Source organism: Sinocyclocheilus rhinocerous, unplaced genomic scaffold (genome assembly GCF_001515625.1).
Source record: "Sinocyclocheilus rhinocerous isolate Xijiao unplaced genomic scaffold, SAMN03320098_v1.1 scaffold2309, whole genome shotgun sequence".
Classification (NCBI taxonomy): Eukaryota; Metazoa; Chordata; class Actinopteri; order Cypriniformes; family Cyprinidae; genus Sinocyclocheilus; species Sinocyclocheilus rhinocerous.
The window spans coordinates 121,258-141,555 of NW_015644615.1; the positions used below are offsets into that span (position 1 = coordinate 121,258).

Consider the following 20,298-nt stretch of genomic DNA (forward strand, 5'->3'; position numbering starts at 1 on the left):
TCGCCAGAGTGGAGAGAATGACCCAGTGAACCAACACTTTATAACAACGATTGCAAACATCTGAACTCAAGCATTGTTCTGAACAAAGTCTGTCTGTTTTATTTAAATATGAGGTTGAGTTTAGTGAAGATTTTACAGTGTGCTGCTTTTGAATAAACAGTCATTTGTTTGTGAGCTTTGATGATAGGTTCTTCACAATATCACCCCACAGTCATATCACAGTATTATCCACAACTGTTTCATAAATAAAGAGAAAGAAACCCTTTGAAACACACTCATTATGATATTTGAGCCCAAACCTTTTTTGTTTTACTTTTAGTATGTTTTAGTATTGTGGTGTAGTAATGTTCCTCTACTCTTAATCTACAGAAATCACTTGCAGCTGATATTAAACAAGCTCAGACATTGTGTTCTCAAATCTTATGGTAAAACATACTTTTTTAAAATCAGCTTTTAATTTTATATGACTTTTCTGTTGTCTGACTTATTTGAATTGTTTTTATGCAGGTTTATTATCATGAACTAAAATTAAAACCTTAAAAAACAGTTATTACTGGAAATAAAAGTCTTTAACTGAAAAATAAAATAGAAATGATTATTATGTTTCAGCTAGTTGCTAATCTCTAATCTCATTTTAATTTAGTTTAATACTAAAATAACTAAAACTGAGAGAAAATTAATAAAACTATATACATATTTAAAAAAACTAAACTAATAAAAATGACTAAAACTTTATTTTAAAAATCTAAAATATAAAAATGAAAACATTCAAAATATTAACAAAAACTAATATCTCAATAATACTAAAATAACCCTGTTTTTAAGTGTATATTTGATGATGTGTTTTTGTAAGCACATAACGAGCGACCTCTGCAGATCTGTGACCTGAACCTGCGTGCGTTTCTCAGTTCAGAGCTCGCTTCTTACTCTCGACCAATCACAACAAACTGACAACACTCTGCATTCTGTTCTGGAGTGCTGGTTGCATTTACTATTATTATCATTATGAAATATTATGATATTTGCATGTCAAACTGACCCTTATTAATAAAAAATCACACTGAAATTAAATATATAGGTATATGTTTATATGTATCTTTATTATTTTTATGAATTATATACACTGTTGTTCAAAGGTTTAGGATCAGTAAGATCTAGTCCCAGACTAAAACGCATGTCTGGGCTGTTTTAACTGAAAGAAACTGGTCTTAAAATCTGTCAGTGCCATTGATTTGTCTGAAGATGCACATCAGTAGTGTTTTTATCAAAGGCAAATTTATAAAAGCTACTTACTTAAATGTCTTGAACTATGGCCTAATCCTGGTTTAACCTAAGCCCTGTCTGTGAAACCAGGCCAATATGTGTTTTAAGAGGACTAGCCTATATGTTTAGTAATGTGATGGCTCTGGGTCATGAACACATATGCACAAACAAGCATGTCGTTCCTGAGGTATGGCTAATAAAGCGTGGTTAAAGATAAAGCGTCATTAACAAAAAGCTTGTAGGTTCTAACCCTATAAGGCCTGATTATGAGCCGTCTTCATTGTACCCTCAAGTAAAACGCCAAAAAAAAAGTGTTTTTGGAATACTTTTCCATTGAAACTGTGGGAAAAAAGAACTAAAAGGGAATTTAAAATGATGAAACCCTTGCAAGAATTGGTGGCCATTGAGAAATTGTGGGTCACATTCACGTGTATATCCTGATTTAACATCTTGGTGTTAGAAAAGGTTAATGGAAATATGTTTGAGTGTTAATGTGTGTCAGAGGACGCAGCGTTATTCATCATATTTATGTGCTTGTAGTGAGATTGAGTTATTTTGTCTGGTGTATTAATTTGAAGTAGTACTGGAGATGTGTATTCGTGCAGATGCAAGTATGCAGCGGGCTGGGAATGTCACATACATTTCTGCAGACTTTTTAAAATACATTTTATTTCATATTTCCATATAATTTCTTTAAAGGTTGATCTCATTTTTTGTTCTCTCAATCAAAATAAACCCCCTAAATATGAATCTCATGGCATTATTGTTGGCAGTCTCAGAAAGTCCCAGATGACAGCAGAATCTGTCCGATTAAAGTTACTGAACTCTCAGTCTGAGTCCGAAAGAGAATCACTGAAGACTAGAGACTACGTCTATTCTTTTATTTTAAAAGACCAGTTAAACCTTCTCCTCGGACTGAAAGAGAAGCGAGCAGCAGAGCTTCTTTACGATGTGTTGTTGTTACACGTATCTTCTGAGAGGAAAACCTTCCGAGGCTTGAACTGGAGTTTGATGGGGTCCTTGGGAACCAGGAGACCACTGGTGCCGAGCTCCAGAGGAACCTGTGAAGAGCAAGAGAAGGTGAGCGTGAGTGAAGGACCGCAGTCCTCCTGTGAGATGGTGAGGAGCATCCGTCTGCTCACCTGAGTCTGGTCACACACGGAGACGTCGAACCTCTGCAGGATCTCCACGATGGCCAGCTTCATGCTCACCTGAGCAAACCTCATCCCGATGCAGTTCCTGGGCCCCAGACCGAAGGGCATGTACATGTAGGGGTCGATCGACTCCTTGTTGCCTTTAGTGAACCTGGGAATGAGGCAAGAGAGAGTCTGCTCGTTACAGGAATCTGTACAGACAGTTAGAACCAATGAGATGTTGGGTTTTTAGTGTAAAAACTTGACTTGACTTGACTTGACTTAAATTAATGATTGAAAGGCGTCCTGACCTCTCGGGTTTGAAGCTCTCCGGGTCGCTCCAGTAATCCGGGTCTCTGTGGAGGGCGAAGGTCGGGATCATCACCACCATGTCTTTAGGGATGAGGAGGCCGTTGATGTCCACCGTTTTCTTACAGACCCGCTCGAGGCGACCAACAATGGGGAACAGCCGGAGAGACTCGTTCAGCGCCGCGTCCAGATACTCCATGTTCATGACGACTTCATAGTCCACCGGAGCCTTCAACACAGTGGAGTCAGCGGGTAAAGCCTCAAACTCTTCAGACTGATCCCAGTGAGAGAGATTCATTGAAGCTCTACCTTATCAGGGAAGGTCTGGTCGATCTCCTCCTGCAGTTTCTTCATGGCCTCTGGGTTGGTTGCCAGATTGTAGAAGAAGAAGGACAGAGTGCTGCTGGTGGTCTCGTACCCGCCGAAGATGAAGATCATGGACTGCGAGAGGATCTCGTGGTCGCTCAGACCTGCACGGGACACGGTGTGAGGAACGAGCCTTCAAATACAGTGCAAGCTCTTACTCTATGGTTAGCTATCTGAGATGCTTCACCTTTCTCTGTGTGTTCCTTCCCTGCTGTCTGAGAATCAACCATCAGCTGCAGGAAGTCCACTCTCTTCTACAGGAAGATGCATGCGATTACATTCACGCTCATGCATTTGGCAGATGCTTTTATTCAAAGCCACTTACATTGGATTAAAGGTATGCATTTTGATCAGTTGATGCATTCCCTGGGAATCGAACCCATGACCATGGCATTGTTCGTGTGAAGTGTTTGTCGTACCTTCTTGTGGTCGCTGGCCACTCTTTCAGACTTGATCTTCTTTAAGGCAGCAAAGAAGAAATCGGTCACAGATGTTGGGAAAAAGGCGAAATCCATTTTCTCCAGGACAGGAGTGATGAAAGGAAATAAAGCTGGTGCAGAAATCGAAAAAGAACAGGCTGTTCACAAAGTGTCCTACACTTGAACTGACAGGACTAGTTGAGCTGTTTACCGGTGATCAGGAACAGAGGGTTCAGTAAGTCAAACTTCAGCATTTTCTTGATGTTGGTCACAAAAGGGTCTTTGGGGTTGTTGAGAGAGTCGATGTCGACGCTGAACGCCGTGCTGGTCACCACATCCATACTGTACGCGCCGAAGAACCTGAACACATGCGGACATGCAAACAATTGAGCCTATAATGGCCTACTATACAGAAATTTATTAAAGTAATGTAGAGCACTGCACAGACTTCACCATATAAATTAAACATAAATTGATTCATAACAAAGTTGATATTCAGTGAAGAGCGGTGAATAATTCTCTAATTTTCTTGTGTTGTGTGATGAACATTAATGACAGACAGCAGCAGGTTTATACAGTAGGATGCACAGATACTGACTAGCATTCGATTACCTTTCAAACGGTTTATTTTCACTAAAGACATGACTGACTGTGTTTAGTGAAAACTCACCAAGACGGACATTGTGACATATACAAAGCTCAAAGTAGCCTATATTTGTCCATGTTTCACTCCGTCTCGAATCGCGGACACGGAAAGCGCTTGGGAAACAGTGTCTCTTCCGTGGCTCAGTGTGAATATAACTCGTTTTCTAGTATCGAGCAAGAACGGCAGGAACATTCATGTGTTCATAACCGCTGGCCAAAATCAAACACGAAACTACAATTAAATAATTTTTGAGAGCAAGGGGGCCCCCGGTGTTTTGGGGGCCCTACGCAACAATATAGGGAGGATCGGCTCTGGCTATATGTCAGTAAAACGTAGAAAAACAAACTTTCACAACAGTGCACTTGTACTACAAAATATGCGCTAATTTTTCGTTAATTTGTAAAGTCGAAAATGAAACCATAGTAAAATAGCTCGTTTTCCATTCTTTTTCACATCGCACGTGTGGATTCAAAAGAGAACAGGGTTTTTCCTTTTCCTTTGTACAGAGGTCAATTTAGGTATGATAGATCTTGCAATTAATTTACTTTGGCAACTAATAGAATGTTAAACATTCACTGTTTACTTTTCCAGAGTTCATTGATTAAATAAAATGCAGTGAAGGTTGACTAAACTTTGAACTATGTAGTTATCTGCATGTCTCATCCGTGAGTATGCAGTGATGGAGAACAAGCTTTTGGGGGTGTTGAGAACCAGAACCAAGCTGACGGAGCAATAAAGCTACAGTGAGCCCCTTTATTAAAATACCTGGAGGTGGGGAATAATACAGTAATTGCCATATTCACTCAGTATCACTTGATCTAATTCACAACTATCTCAACTACAATTAAGTACAGATTAATTGTATTCATTTGTGTTTTAGGCAGTACTTTCAGTCAAACACATTTTATATTGACATAATGAAGAGTTCTGTGCCACCCCTATGAAAACATCCTGGCTCCGCCGCTGTCTGGGAGCTTATAAAACATTATTGTTGAGGTATCTGAACACCTTTGCTCTGGTGATTACAGTGATACTATTGCAGCTCTGTTCTTATCTATTCAGGTAATAAGAAGCCATGTGTGATCTTATGTTAGACTCTGGAGTGTGCGACTCACTCTTTAACATCCACGGCTTCTCCTCGCGTCGCTGTTTGCCCCAGATTATCAACCAGAATGTGAGAGTGAGTCTTCATGATGCCAAACATCTAGAGCGAGGAACGCCAGTGTATCATCATCATCATGATTACACACAGGTAACACACACTTCCTCCTCAGCATGAATGACTCTGTGGTTCAAACGAGTCATTTACATCTTGAGCTGAAATCTTGCCAGTACTGTAACATGTAATCACTAGAGATATTAACTGTTAGAGGACTATTAAAGCATGAGAAGGATGCAGATGCAGATAATAGAATAAAGCATGAAGTATAATGTGAATCATTAGCTCAGCTCAGCTCCAGTCTGGGTTTCTCTCTCAGATGACTGACGGTTTATCTGTGGCATTATCAAACAGAAGAGGACATGTATGTGTGAGTGACTCCAGACTCACAGACCTCCTTTAACCTCCCGCTGGTGAAGGAGGGCGAGAGGATGCTGCGGATCCTCCTCCAGTCGTCGTCTTCAACGATGGACACGGCGTCATACAGCGGCCCGTTCAGACGGAAGTTCTGCCGGTTCAGAGGACAAATCCAGATGAAGCCACAACACAAACACACACTGTTCCAGCAGCCTGAAAACATTCAAATGATTCATATTTATCAGTATTTGAGTTGAAAGATGACGTATAAGCGCCAAAGTGGACATGGTGATTGAAATAAATGTGCTTGCATTTTCTTGCTTCGTGAGCAAATATAACTTAATATAACCTCCCATCTTTGACCATCACCACGGTCCATCATGCTATGTTCTCAGTAGATCAAATCAGTATTGACGAGGCTGATTTAACTTCAGATGATGATTTTACCCTTCTGTTGGTGAAGAGAGAGTAGCATTCTTTAACCAGGATGGTTTTGAAGATGGATTGGTCCATGATGCACAGAACGGGCTGCCTCGCATCGTAGATACTGCGAGAAACACAAACAACATTGACACTAAATTCAGAAGAATCATTGTTCATTATAATCTTGACCAGATTCACGTTCAGTCTCTCATAATGACCTGATTCGTCATTACAGATCTTATAAAGCTTGTCACTGATCTGATAAAGACAGTGTTAAACCTTCAAACTGTTCATTTCGGTTTCATTTGTGTCAGATGTTCTGATCTGATTCTTTGAGACTGATCTGTGAAGTTCCTCTGTCAGTCTCACACTCACCCCCAGACTCGTCCGTACTTCTTGAAACACTCCACATCAAATTGATGAAACCCCTGAAAGAGCAGAGACAGATGTGTTCACGTTTGGAGAAACACGAGGGGACTATGCAAAGAAGAGAAGCTGAAGTAAAGACACCCAGGCTCAGGTTAGATTCATTTATTAAAGCGAGTGGATCTTCAAAGCTGCGCTACGAGTCGAGATGGACTGACAGAAAGCCAGGAGAACATCAACATCCAAATCTGTCAATTAAACACAACGTCAGATTCATGCTGTACTTGCTTTAAGACTACAAACTCACCTTTCTATATTCCAGCATCGTTCCGAAGAACGGCAGTGGTTTGGGCCCCGGGATGCCCAGCTTCTTGAAGAAACTGTGAGGCCAGGATCCATATCTGGAAATGACATCCGAAGCATATGAATAACAGCTCAGACTGTTCTCAGACAGATGCTATGACATAAACAGCACCAGAATGATACGACTGTAATTCTTCAAACTCTTACTAACTGACGTTTAACAGAGTCACAGGTCACTTACACATACAGAAGCGCCACAAACAGCATGAGCAGAGCCCATGTTTCGGCGGAGAAGAACAGACCGTAGCTCATGGTTTCTGCTCCGGGACGCTCAGACTAGAAGCGCTGCAGCTTTATTCTGCTCTCAGATTACATATTAACCAGTGGAAGACCTCTGAACCTCTGAACACAAACACAGCTCACCTCTAACACACTGCAGCACCACCAGAGCCGCTTACATCATCAGCCAAAGACTAGACTTACAGCATAGTCATCTAAAGACTGCTCGAGACTTCTTAAACGGAGTTACATAAAACCATACGGTATAGACTGATTTCCCGCTGGTTACCTGTCGTGGCCAAACGTGTTGGCAGTGACATCAATTTTGTGTTTTGCAGAGTTTGCTGCTTCAGTATTTGTAGATTATTTTTCCATGTTTTTATGGTATGCTGAAAAACAATGATAAGAATATCATGAGTTTTAAAGGCTTTTATTGGCAAAAAAATAATATGAGTCAATATTTACAGTGCTGACCCTTGTTCTTCATAACCTCTGCAGTTTGCTCTGGCATGCTGGATATTAGCTTCTGAGACAAATCCTGACTGATGGCCATCCATTCTTGCTCTATTAGTTCTCGGAGTTGATCACAGTTTGTGGGCTTCTGCTCGTCCGCTCGCCTTCTGAGGACTGACCACAGGTTCTCTATGGGATTGAGATCCGGGGAGTTGCCTGGCCACGGATCCAAAATCTCAATGTAATGATCTTCAAGCCACTTCTTTATCACTCTTGCTTTGTGACACGGTGCTGCTGGAAGATACACGGATCATCACCAAACTGCTCATGGATCGTTGGAAGAAGTTTTGATACCATTCTTTATTCCTGGCAGTGTTTTTGGGCAGAATTATGAGAGAGCCCACTCCCTTGGATGAAAAGCAACCCCACACAAGGATGGTCTCAGGATGCTTCACTGTTGGCACAACACAGGACTCATGGTAGCGTTCACCTTTTCTTCTCCGAACAATCGATTCTCCAGATGTCCCAAACAGTCGGAAGGGAGCTTCATCAGAGAACATAACTGTGCACCAGTCTTCTGCTGTCCAATCCTTGTACTGCCTGCAGAATTCCAGTCTGTCCTTGAGGTTTTTCTTGGAGAGAAGTGGCTTCTTTGCTGCTCTTCTTGACACCAGGCCGTTATCCAGAAGTCTTGGCCTCACTGCGCGTGTTTCTTTGGAGGTAACCATTGCTAACAAGAACACAATGATTGGAAGCGCTTTTATAGCAATCAGTCTGCTCTTACAATCTGATTAGTATGATAGTGATTAACCGGACTAGTACTCATTCACACTTTCACATGTGCTGCTGATATGATTACTCAATTCATGTTAGCTGCTCATTTTGTGTCAGGATCAAAAAACACTGAAATTAGTTTTTTTGTGAAAAGTTCATTTTTTGGCCAATGAAGATTTTAGCAATTATTAAAAATGCATCTGATCACTCTACACAATAATCTAGAAACCGTGTGAATGAGCACATCACAGTGAAGATTTATGTCAGTGCCAAAACTTCTGGCCACGACTGTAGTTCTGTCATGGTCTTAACATAGAGGCTGTGTTTGTGCAACCGGATGTTGTGCTAATTCTCTGTTCTAGTCATAATTCCTGCTTTAAACCAGGCATTTTATTTCTTTCTTATTTTATTTATATATATCTCTTTCCCTCGAATATGACCGTTTCTGTTTGTTGTTTTCCCTTCTCAGAGGAAAGACAAATCACATGATCGCTGTGAGTAATTGTTTTCTCTGGACAGCATAGTATTGCAGTACAAACCAGTGTGTTTGTGTTTATGAAAATAACTGAAGAAATACCAGTCTACAAAAAAAGAAAAAAAAGAAAAAGCAGCATAAAGGACTGTTTTGGGCCAGCTAAAATAACATGTTTGTTGTGTAAAGTGAAAGCCATCATAAAGTATAATGTTAGTTTAGTTGAGATATTCCATTAATGGAAGGAGGGAATATTTATCTTGATAAACTGAGGGAGGGACACTAAAGATCTCTGATAAGACGCTGCATGCTTGACTTTTACACACATGAGATGAATGAGACATGACCGCTGTGTAGAAGCACCTCGAAGCACCTCCTCAGATGCCTGGCTTAACTAATGCTCTTCCAGTTACTTTAATAGAACATGCGTTCAGAATGATCTCTTCTGTGATGTTCTCAAAACCTTAGCACAAAAACATGATTTATACATCATCCATAGAACGTTTTACTTTTGATACTTTTTTTTTTTTTTTTTAATGTTACTTGTTTCAGAATGTTCAGAAAACATTCAAAAGTAACATTCCCATGATGTTTGCGAAATGGAATGTTCCCTTAACTTTCACATAACCAAAGAAAAACGTGTCTCTTTTTCTTGTTTAAACAGATGTTCAGAGATCATTCAAATATAACATTTCCATAACTTAACGGGAACGTTAGCAAAACGTTCTCAAAGCATATGTTTGTTAGCTGGGCCAACACATAAGGTTCACACTGGTTTTAATAGAAGACATTTATTGCAAAACCTGGGTCAAACAAACAAACAAACAGACAGACAGACAGACAGACAGACAAACAGACAAACAGACAAGGGTAAACCTGTGAAAAAGAATATAACTTCACTGCAGTTTTGCTCCACTGCATGAGAAACGTGTCGATCACAGAGTTATCTGCATCATGTGTGATGTTTATGATTGGTATTAATTATCGTTCAGAGGCCAGCAATCTCAGTTATGCTCTACTAGTTTACGTAGACTATTAGTTTATGTAATGGTAATGGTTCTGGGTCAATAACAAAAGTAGTAGCCTACAATATGGTCACCTTCCACAGCCCCTTTTTTTGCGATTAATGACGTGACGCAGTGATCAAATGAAAAAAAGGTGTTTTTCCATGGAATATATATATATATATATATTATTCATCATATTTAAGTGCTTATAGTGAGATTAAAGTGACTTTGTCTGGTGTCTTCATGTGAAGAAGCACTGAAGATGTGTACTAGTGCAGACTGTGTTTATAATCATGTGTATCTGTGGTTCCTCCCGGGCAGCAGGGGGCGCTGCGAGCGTCTGATCCGCGCGGAAGAGGCACGGCTTCATCGCTCTCTCCGCTGGTGCGTCCTTTCTCTGCTTTATCTCTTTATTTTGTTCTGTATGCTCGATGGTTTTCTCTCTGACTGTAGTGCTTTAGTGACAGTAAGCGAAGCTTTTCTCGCAGGATCTCGCTGTTTTGAGCTGGACGGGTTCATTCACTGTTTCTGGAGAAACGAGCAGAAGTCTCACATTTAGTTTCTCTCTTATATCAGTTTATTAAATCCGGCGACTGAGCGCGAAATGCGTTATAAATAAGAGACCGGGGCTAGTTGTCACACGGATTTGAGTCCAAACTAATAAACAAACGCGTGGTTTCTCTAGCAGAGCTTCTGCATGTTGTGCTCAAACACTCGGCTCTTACATGAGGACACTTGTGTGAATTTCGCCATCTATTAATTCTGTTACGACAATATTTGTTGATAATCTGTTGGGTAACAAATGAACACAGTTAGCCTACATTTAGACTATGGAATTTTAACCCAAAGGTTGAACTTTGTTCCTAAGACAGGGATGTTTTCATCCACAAATGTCACGTGATAATTTCAGCTCATAATCGTTGCGTTAATATTTGCTTGTAAAATGAGCCGACGTCTTCGCGTTTGCGGGCGTAACCATTTAAACACGCTTAAGGCATTATATTCCTATATGGTGTTTTAATTAGCTGCTGTGGACTAGTTAACACTAGTTAGGTCGCACTCGGTGCAACTGGTTTTCATTGTGTCTGTTAAGTGGCGGGAAAACCGGGGTCACGTGGGAGCTCTGAGGAGCACGCGGAGGTCAGACTTCTGTACTTCACTACTACTGCATGTTGTCTTCTGACAGTGCTCTGGTGTCTCTTCTTCTTCTTCTTCTTTTGTGTTTAATGGCGGTTGGCAAACCAGCTTAAGGTGCATTTCCGCCACCTACTGGGATGGAGTGATCCCCAAGCCATTTCAAATGGGCACTCGCTCTGGTGTCTCAATCACGTCGTGTGGTGATGCTTAATCCGCGCCTGCGCACTGGAGTGCTCTCCCTGACAGATAGAAGTCCCACTGTGTCACTCTGTAGGGAATATTTAAAAACAAGTTTAGGTATTTAAGTGGCCAGTAAATTCCTTTTGTTGTAGAATGTTTTGATTTTGAATTTAAATATCTATTTTACATGTAAAACCCATGTATTGTCTGCTTGGTTAAGTTAACATGATTGACCGATTCTTAACACAATCACTGCCATTCAAGACTCATCACGAGCTTGAGGTCAGTAGCACTACACTTGTGCAGTATCCCTATTGCATCTTTAAAATACCCTTTGGGCATTATTTCAGTAAAGTATTGTTTTCAGCCGAATAAGTAGAATTTAGTTTTTATGTTTTCATTGTAATTTTAAAGTTTTATTAATGTTGTGTGTTTTTGTCAATTTTAATAGTGTTTTTTAAACGTATATAAAGTTTTTACTCATTTTTATTTCCGTTTTAGTTATTTAAAGAAAATTAGAAATGTCGCATTGGAAACTAGCCAAGTAATTAAACTAAAAAAAGTTAAAATTTTAATTAAAGACGTTTAATTTTTAAAGAAATGTTAATTCAGTTAACGTTTATGTCAAGTAACAAAAATGCATTTTTAAGGTTTTAGTTATAGCCCTGGGTGGGAGGGCAAATGCCACTGATACATTTTAATAAAATGTACCATATATGTATTCGTTTATGTGAATGATGAATCATTTGTGTGTTTTTCAGCACTATCATGGTGAGGACGTACAAAAGGAAGACGACCCGCGCGAGTACGGCTCCTGACACCATGCTGAAGGCCGTCCGGCAGGTGCTGGTGTTCAAGAAAACCATCCGCGGTGCGGCAGAAGAGTTCGGCATCAACTACCGCACGCTGGCCCGCTACTGCACCAAAATCCCGCGTGAGGAGGTGGAGGGCAGCGCGGAGCACCCCAGCTGCACCGTGGGCTTCATCGGCGCGCGGCAGGTCTTCAGCCCCGAGCTGGAGGCCGAACTCCTCGCCTACATTTTACTGGCGTCTGACGTTTATTACGCGCTCCCGCCGCGAGCGATCCGCAAACTGGCCTACCAGCTAGCCCAGAGCCACCAGCTGCACACGCCGCCCTCGTGGAGGGACAACAAACAGGCCAGCGCAGACTGGTTCGCCAGCTTCTTAAAGAGACACCCGCTGCTGTCCATCAGGAGTCCGGCGAGCGTCTCGAGCAGGAGTCACGACGAGGTGTTTTACAGTAAGCTGACGGCGCTGACGGAGCGACACAGTTTCAGACCCGAGCACATGTGGATCATGGAGGAGATGGGAATCACTACGGCCCAGCGGCCGGATCGAGTGCTGGCCCGGAGAGGCCTGAGACAAACGTCTGCGGACCGCGGACCCCTGGTGAGCGTCGCCTGCGCCGTCTCCGCCGCCGCTCACGTGATGCCGCCCTACTTTGTGTTCCCGCGGGTGCAGTTCAGGGAGCATTTCCTCAGCGGCGCGCCCGCGGGAAGCTCTGGCGGAGCCCATCTGAGTGGCTGGATGAGGGAGGAGCAGTTCCTCGACTTCCTACAGCACTTCACGCGACAGACCGACTGCACCGCGGAGAGACCCTGCCTGCTGCTGCTGGACAGCCACGCCGCGCACCTGTCCATCGAGGGCCTCAACTTCACCAAAGCTAGCGGCGTGGTGTCTCTCTGTTTCCCGCCGCACTGCTCCCAGCAGCTGGAGCGCACACTTTATGGCCCGTTTAAGAAGAGCGTCAACACGGCCGTCGACGGCTGGATGCTGGGCAGTCCGGGGAGGAGCATCACCATTCATCACGTGCCGGGAATCATCGCCTCCGCGCTGCCGCTGGCGGCCACACCGGACAACATCAGCGCAGCGTTCAGAGCCTGCGGGATCTTCCCTCTCAACCCAAACCAGCCGGGTCCGGTCGCTCCCAGCGGTTCAGACTCGAGCGGTGACGCGGCCGAACGCTCGGCGGATCCGGCGACAGCAGGCCGAGACTCGGAGCAAACGGTTAATGTGCAAGAGAAGGACTGCCGTCTCGACTGGCTCTCCTGCGATTACACCGCTGCAGAGACCTGCAAATAAAACACAGCAGGACTTGTTCTTCAATAATAACCCAAGACGCGATTGACCAGAATCTCTCTTTGTCTTTTATAGTCACACACGTTCTCTTTGCTTATACAGTTTCTACAGTTCAGAACCATCAACAATGTTTCAGTGTTTGTTACTTTCTGCACTGTTGCCATTTAATGAATTGTTTTTGTGTAAATAGTAATTAAATGAGACACATTTTAAATGCATAAATTGTGGAAGATGGCTTTTTTTATACTCTAGATTCTAGAAAGTCTTTTTCTCTGCTCTGTGTCATTAAACAGCAGTCACGGCTGTGACAACATGCCCCGCTATAGGTGTTTCTGTTTCTTGGGCAATAACTGAAAATGTTCCAAGGTGGGTTTTTTTTGTATGTGACTAAAATACCCCGGTGTGACAAATATTCATCTGTGAATATTATACATCTCTAATGTATGTGATGATATTCCTGTCACAATAACTGAATACAAAGAGCTGCAGCTCAATACATTTTTCTGAAAAAAGTCTCTTCTGCTGATCAAGGCTGCATTTATTTGATAAAAAATACAGTAAAAGTAGTGAAATATTACTAGTACTACAGTGTAAAACAGCTGTTTTCTATGTGAATATGTGTTAAGCTGTAATGTATTTCTGTGATGCGCAGCTGTATTTTCAGCATCATTACTCCAGTCTTCAGTGTCACATGATCTTCAGAAATCATTCTAATATGCTGATTTGCTGCTCGAGACACATTTCTGATTATTATTGAGCATTTTGTCCAATTATTTATATATATATATATGTATATATGCATAAGAATAATATAATATATTCATAATATATATATGTCAGAAATGAAGTAGTTTTCTTTATTAACAGCTCTGTTCTGTGTAGTTCTGCTGTCATGTTGAGTTTGATCAGTTCATTATAAATGCTTCTTTTAGTAATCCTGCTGTGTTTGTGTTCAGATGTTGATCATGAAAGCGCAGGTGGATGTGCTCTGCTGTAAATCAGTAGGAACTGATCTGTCCATGCTGGATATTGAGGATTTCATCTCAGAAATCTGTCGGCTGAAGAAAGAGGTGGCGTCTCTGGAGGCAAAGCTGAGAGAAAGAGGAGAGGTTTGAACAGCTCTTCATTTCATCCTTCAGCTCAGTCACTCAATGAGACTTCTGCTACAAACCAAACGTCTGAGTCATGAGGTTAATATCAGCAGCTGGTTGTTTATTAGTGTTTATCTGTGATGTGTTCCTCAGGATCTGGAGCAGGTTTCGGTGCGTGTGACTGACGGGACAGAAGCTCAGGATTCAGTCTGGAGCGTCAGAGATCAGAGATCCAGAGACACACAGGACTCAGAGCTCAGCCTCACTTTACTCTGTTATACTGACGCTCAGGATCATGAATCCGCTGATCAAACCTCTGACTGTAACGCTGGAGAACAGCAGACGCTGCAGACGCCGCTGAAGATGTGCTCCGTCAAACTGCTGGACTGCAGGAACCTGATCGAGAGCCGAGGAGAAGAGACCACCGCAGAGAAAGAACAACAACACAGTGATGAGGAAGAGGAGGATGATGATGATGAAGAGTTAATTCCTGCAGGTGTGTTTCTTCTCTTAATGATCTTTAGTAGTTTTTCTTTTGAATGTCAGCAGAGACTCAAGTTCATATTGGCTGCTGGTCTCTGATGGTCTCATCTGGTTTGAGAATTATTGTTAGTATTACATTATAAAAATATTAAATCATGAAGGAAATGTATTGCTGTTGTAATAGTGCTGTTGTGCTGTAAAATAATGTGGTGAAATGGAGCTGAGAAAACACCATGTGATCTGATATAGACGGATATTACAGAAATAATGAATCATATCAGATCTGTAGTCAGGCTATAACAGTAAAGTGAATAATACACTGACTCTTTCCGACATTTTAACATTTTATTACCATTTTGTTTCTTTCAGATGAAAATGGAGGTTCATCTTCTGATGGAGACGAAGAAAAAGGTCAGCTGATGAGTTTCACAGAGTTGAGTTCACAGAGAAACTTAATGAAGCACGAGAGAACACACACAGAACAGAAAGACTTCAGCTGCAAGAGATGCGACATCAGCTTTCCTACCGCAGAAGAGAGGAGACTTCATTCAAAAGAGCACAGGGTGAAGAAGGAGTTTCGCTGTGAACAGACCGGGAAGGATTTTTTCACCACTGCTCAAAAAATGAAAGTTCATATAAAGACACACGACGAAAAGTCTTTCCAGTGCAGCGAATGTGAAAAGTATTTCGGCACCAAAGCAAATCTGGAAGCTCATAAGCGAATCCACACGGGAGAAAGACCGTACAAGTGCCCTCACTGCGAGAAGACCTACAACCACGGATCTCATCTGAAGAAACATGTGCGTGTTCACACCAATGAGAGACCGTACCAGTGCAGTGAATGTGGGAAAACCTTCACAGAGTCAGGCAGTCTAAAGTCACACCAGAGAATCCACTCTGATGAGAAACCGTATCAGTGCAAACACTGTGACAAACGCTTCCGGCAGAAATCCCATCTGAAGTGTCACGAGAGGACTCACACCGGAGAGAAACCTTACCGCTGCTCCATCTGCGTAGAGAGATTCGCTTATTTAGCGGCTTTTCAGAGCCACCAGAACAAACACGCTAAAGAACAACCCTGAAATCATCACCAGAGCTTCTGTTATTAATGTCAACGACTCGCTTTAGATCAATGTATATCTGGAATTAAAACCGAAACACCTGGAATAGTTCACATAAAGATGAAAATGTGCTCAACCTCAGATCGTCCCAGATCAGGATGAGTTTGTTTCTTCATCAGGTTTGTAGAAATGTAGCATTGCATCAGTGTCTCAGCAATGGATGCTCTGCAGTGAATGGGTGCCGTCAGAATGAGAGTCCAAACAGCTGATAAAAACATCACAATAATCCACAAGTAATCCACAGCACTCCAGTCCATCAGTTAACATCTGGAGAAGACAACAGCTGAAACTAATCCAGCATTAAGACCTTTTTAACTCAAATAGTATATAATCCATAATAACTCTTCCTCCAGTGAGTCAGTGTTCTGGTCTGAATCAGGAGAGAAATCTGCACAGATCAAGCAGCGTTTAAACAGCTCTAAAGGTCTTCCCTGAAATCATCATCGTAGCTTCTGCTTTCCTCTTCAGAGATTCAGTTTGGTCCCGTTTATCCCTGCTTTCCGTGTTGCTGGAGATCCTGCTTGTGTTTGGCTCTTATTGCCAGTAACGCGCAGTATTGCATGTTTTGACGCAAGTAGAGATGGATGTTTGAGAAACCAGGCCGATTATATTGATCTGATTTACTCTTGTTCTGGACAGAACCTGTAGAAAGTGTTTGCATCTGCATAAGATGATGTACTCGGAATATTACCGCTAATAAATTCTGCTTTCAACACATTTATTAGACGTGATTTTGAGAAAATAGTGTGGCTATCTGGAGTGAGCATGATTTAACATCGTGAGGACGAGAGGAAAGGATGGTATTACAGAGCTCAAAGATGAGATGAGATGATAATATCCAGGACACACAAGACCAAACGGTACACTTTATAATATTACAGGAAGGTGTCAGTACTGTAGAACATGTTACTGCCAGAAATACAAGGCTGAAAGAAGGATTCTCATACAAAATCTGGCAAAGACAAGAATGCATTTTAATCTAGTTGTTCTTACAGTTTTCTGCTTCAGGGTCTTGCTCCCAGTGCCGCTGATTGATCTACAGATTTGAGAACACAAGTACAAGTGTGCTCAAATACATCAATAAACAAGACTGAAATCAAGGGACTAAAATCAATATTAGTTAGAAAGAAATGGCAAACGTTATGTGATAGCACAAAACAGGGAGATCTTCAGGAGTGTGCTGGAGCTGAGAGGATGAGATATGGAAACAGAAAGAAAGATGTTATTATTTCAAGACATTCAGCATTAAATTACAGTTTGCATAAAATAGGAAAGTGTGAAACTGACAATTGTGATAAATGTGGAAACCTAGAAACAGTAAAGCATATTCTTATAGAATGCGTTGTATTTGAAAGAGAAAGACTTCAAGAATTAGGACCGATGGGATTTGATAATATATATCTCACTCAAAGTGTAATTAGGAAATGTTTCAATGCAATCAAGAGTTCATGAGGAATTGTTTCAGTATGACAGAATATAATCCCCCTGTTCTGCAGCTGAGCGACCCCTGTACACTAGCAGGTGGCGCTAATGCACCTATAAGCTGGTTTGCCAACCGCCAATAAAACACCAAAGAAGAAGAAGAAGCCGCGAAGATGTTCCGTGAGTTCAAACTTTTCCGTTAGAACCGAAAAGACGCCGGAGGTTTGAAACCATCATAAAGGATCATATTTGACGGTAAGTTCGGTTACCAGCCTTTATTAATATCGTGTCAGGTTGTTATAAGATGTTGTTCTGTGTGTTTATTAGATCGTAGTAACACTGCTGTTGTTGGCGCCATGAAATGGATTAAAATCGAAAGTGAAAGTAAATCCAATGGAATCAGTATCTCACTCGACTCCAGGACCGTTTCTCAATCCCAAGTACGCAAAGTTCGACTCGGGAGTCCCGTAATTCTGCAAATAGAACAGCGTACTTGATAAAGTCACTCAGCTACTCCGGTTATCCTAACTGTATGCATTTACAAGACGACGAAATATATGGACACCACTGCATCTTTTCATTTTCTTTTAAACATATTAATAGCCACAAAAATGTAGTTCATGCAACGCATACACGCATTACAATAAAACGAAATGATATCAAGCACCACTGCCTTTTCGTTTTCTTCAAAATATAAAACACAACCTTCATTTCGTTCTCATTTAAAAAATCTAAAACATATTAATATGTGGTTTAGGTAATATTGTGCACATATACTCACTGATTATCTTCACTGAATGTTTAATAAAATGAAATATGACAAGCACAACTCTGCATTTTTTGTTACATGTCAGTTTTAATGAACAATAATAGCCATTATAAAAGTATAACTATGAAGTATAAGAGACTTCTGTAATAGGAAATAAGACAAAAGCAAACAATTCACTCAAATGTATGCAGCAAATTCAGCGTTGTATTACGATTAATAAATAATGAATGAAACATAACTTTGTGCTCAGTCAAAACAATATGACCTGGAAGCAACGATAGATTCATGAGACCAAAGATTGGCTGTTAGATTTACCCTAAATGAGTTATATCTCGTGTTTAGCCACTACAGAGACATCAGAGCCAGCGGTGAATGTCAGAAGGACTAGCCGCGGTTAAGCTCCTCTCGTTGGGACTCATGAGCACTGAGCGTCCGCGGATCGTCTCCGAAATCAGTGAAGCACTTTTTCAAATAGGCGCTGTCTTTATAAATAAACTGCAGATTTTAGTTTTAAACAACTACATTCTCGTCTGAAATACTCTTAGAACTGCATTTCATGACACAATAACAGTAATATTTTGAAAAGTATGCGGGTTTTCTCCTCCGCCATTAATGCTCGCTGATTGGTGCGAAATGCGTTCTGGGATACCTGGCTGCCTCAAGTTCGCACAAGTCACATCTGGAAACATCCTTGATAACTAGGGCCCTAGCTCAGTCCTTCAGAGGCTTGTAGGCTAGTCCTCCTCGGCATTAAACGCTAGAATGAAACAGTCTAGTAAGTGCGCGTGGCTACGTCACATATGTTCCGCCCTCACCACCACGGCACGAAAATACTAATAAAACTTAGTTTTGGAAAAATACTTTGTATTACAAATCTTTATATTATTTGGCTTTCTATTAATGCAATACAATGAATCACATCCGTCTAGTCTCCCCGTGGCTAACATTATTGGCAGTTTAGCGTTTAGTGAGTAATTTACACCAAAACAAAAAAAATAACATCTATGCTTTCATGTCCGAAAACATTATTTTTGTCTTACATTTCATAATAAATTCAGACAAGCTCAGTACCGACTCTTCATTTTTCGTCAGTTAATTTTGCTGAAATGGAATGGTACAAAGGATTGTGGGTGATTGAAGATGCATCCTTCAGTTTCAGCTGAATGAAGGACGTGAAACGAAGGCTGCCTTCTAAGGATCCTTGCGATTGAGACGGCCTTCAGCGACGTTTGATGACGTGGCAGCCTTCCGTTTGAGAAACACCCAATATGTGAAGTTTGAATTGGAACAGTACTTGGGCGACGACTGATGACGCTCCACAAGAACACAAGTACAGACAAGAACGCATACTGAGAAACGGCCCAGATTGTGGGGGATTTTGTAATCTTTTCTGAAATTATGTAAATCAAAAACGTAAAAGTAACTTATTTCCACTGAAGCTATATTTAGGTGATGTAATTTGTCCTCTGTAAAATAAGAAGAGAGAAAAAAAGTTGAATTTAGGGCTGGGCGATAAAACGATAACTGTAATTATGACGATATAAACATAAACATTTTGCCCTTGATAAAACGACAACACGTATCCGATAAATGTTGTTTGTGCGTCTGAAGCAGGACAATTCAGCAAAGAACACAAATGTCTTGTGATTTATTTTAAAGCCAAATGAAACGACCCTCTAAAAATATGTTGTTACAGTTTTTACAGATGTTGCTGTTTTTGTTAATGAACATACATTTACATCTGCATCGTGCCATCAGGAACACAAACCGGTCGTTTGTACGGACAGTCCGACCCAATACGGCTCAGTTTTTCTATGTATCTTGCTCTGTCGAGCAGCAGAAGTGATTCTACATGGCACATACTGGGTTAACACCATGCTTTTCCAGTCAGGGGGAAATGCCGACTCCGCCCCCACGCCACACCCACAGCTATGACGCAACACCGAGCAAGTCTATATCATTGATGTTCGCAGAGAACATCCCAAATAACAGGGCAAACGTTCTGGCAAAGTTAAGAACAAACGTCTTTCCAGTAACCTTAAAGGTAGGGTAAGCGATTTCGGAGAGGCTAGCAATAGCAAGCTAGCTTTGAAAGCATAAGACTCCACCCTCCCTGCGTAATCACTCTGTAAAGCCACGCCTCCTCCGAAACACATGACCACACACAGGCAGAGCAGAGGCTAATCAGCGACACGACGAGTGGAGGATTGAATGCAACTAGGGCTGGGCGATATAGCAAAAATATCATATCACGATTTTTTTTTTT

General features: G+C 41.4%; 3 protein-coding genes across 3 annotated transcripts; 2 read left to right on the forward strand and 1 right to left on the reverse strand.

The window, feature by feature from the left end:
* Positions 1-1,314: 1,314 nt before the first annotated feature.
* Positions 1,315-7,093, reverse strand: cyp3a65 (cytochrome P450, family 3, subfamily A, polypeptide 65). The gene is made up of 13 exons (XM_016576113.1): positions 6,986-7,093; positions 6,749-6,842; positions 6,451-6,503; positions 6,100-6,199; positions 5,690-5,803; positions 5,252-5,340; positions 3,702-3,850; positions 3,491-3,621; positions 3,259-3,325; positions 3,015-3,175; positions 2,708-2,934; positions 2,406-2,568; positions 1,315-2,324 (listed from the first exon to the last, which is right to left on the reverse strand). The coding sequence occupies exons 1-13, from the start codon at positions 7,054-7,056 to the stop codon at positions 2,208-2,210; spliced, it is 1,536 nt and encodes a 511-aa protein (XP_016431599.1). The 5' UTR covers positions 7,057-7,093; the 3' UTR covers positions 1,315-2,207.
* Positions 7,094-10,041: 2,948 nt separating this feature from the next.
* Positions 10,042-13,487, forward strand: LOC107758393 (uncharacterized). Its single transcript, XM_016576114.1, has 2 exons — positions 10,042-10,113; positions 11,808-13,487. The coding sequence occupies exon 2, from the start codon at positions 11,815-11,817 to the stop codon at positions 13,147-13,149; it is 1,335 nt and encodes a 444-aa protein (XP_016431600.1). The 5' UTR covers positions 10,042-10,113; positions 11,808-11,814; the 3' UTR covers positions 13,150-13,487.
* A 502-nt stretch (positions 13,488-13,989) lies between these two features.
* LOC107758372 (zinc finger protein 664-like) lies at positions 13,990-15,985 on the forward strand. Its single transcript, XM_016576089.1, has 3 exons — positions 13,990-14,255; positions 14,391-14,733; positions 15,090-15,985. Exons 1-3 carry the CDS (start codon positions 14,103-14,105, stop codon positions 15,800-15,802), a joined length of 1,209 nt encoding a protein of 402 aa, XP_016431575.1. The 5' UTR covers positions 13,990-14,102; the 3' UTR covers positions 15,803-15,985.
* The last annotated feature ends 4,313 nt before the right edge of the window (positions 15,986-20,298 follow it).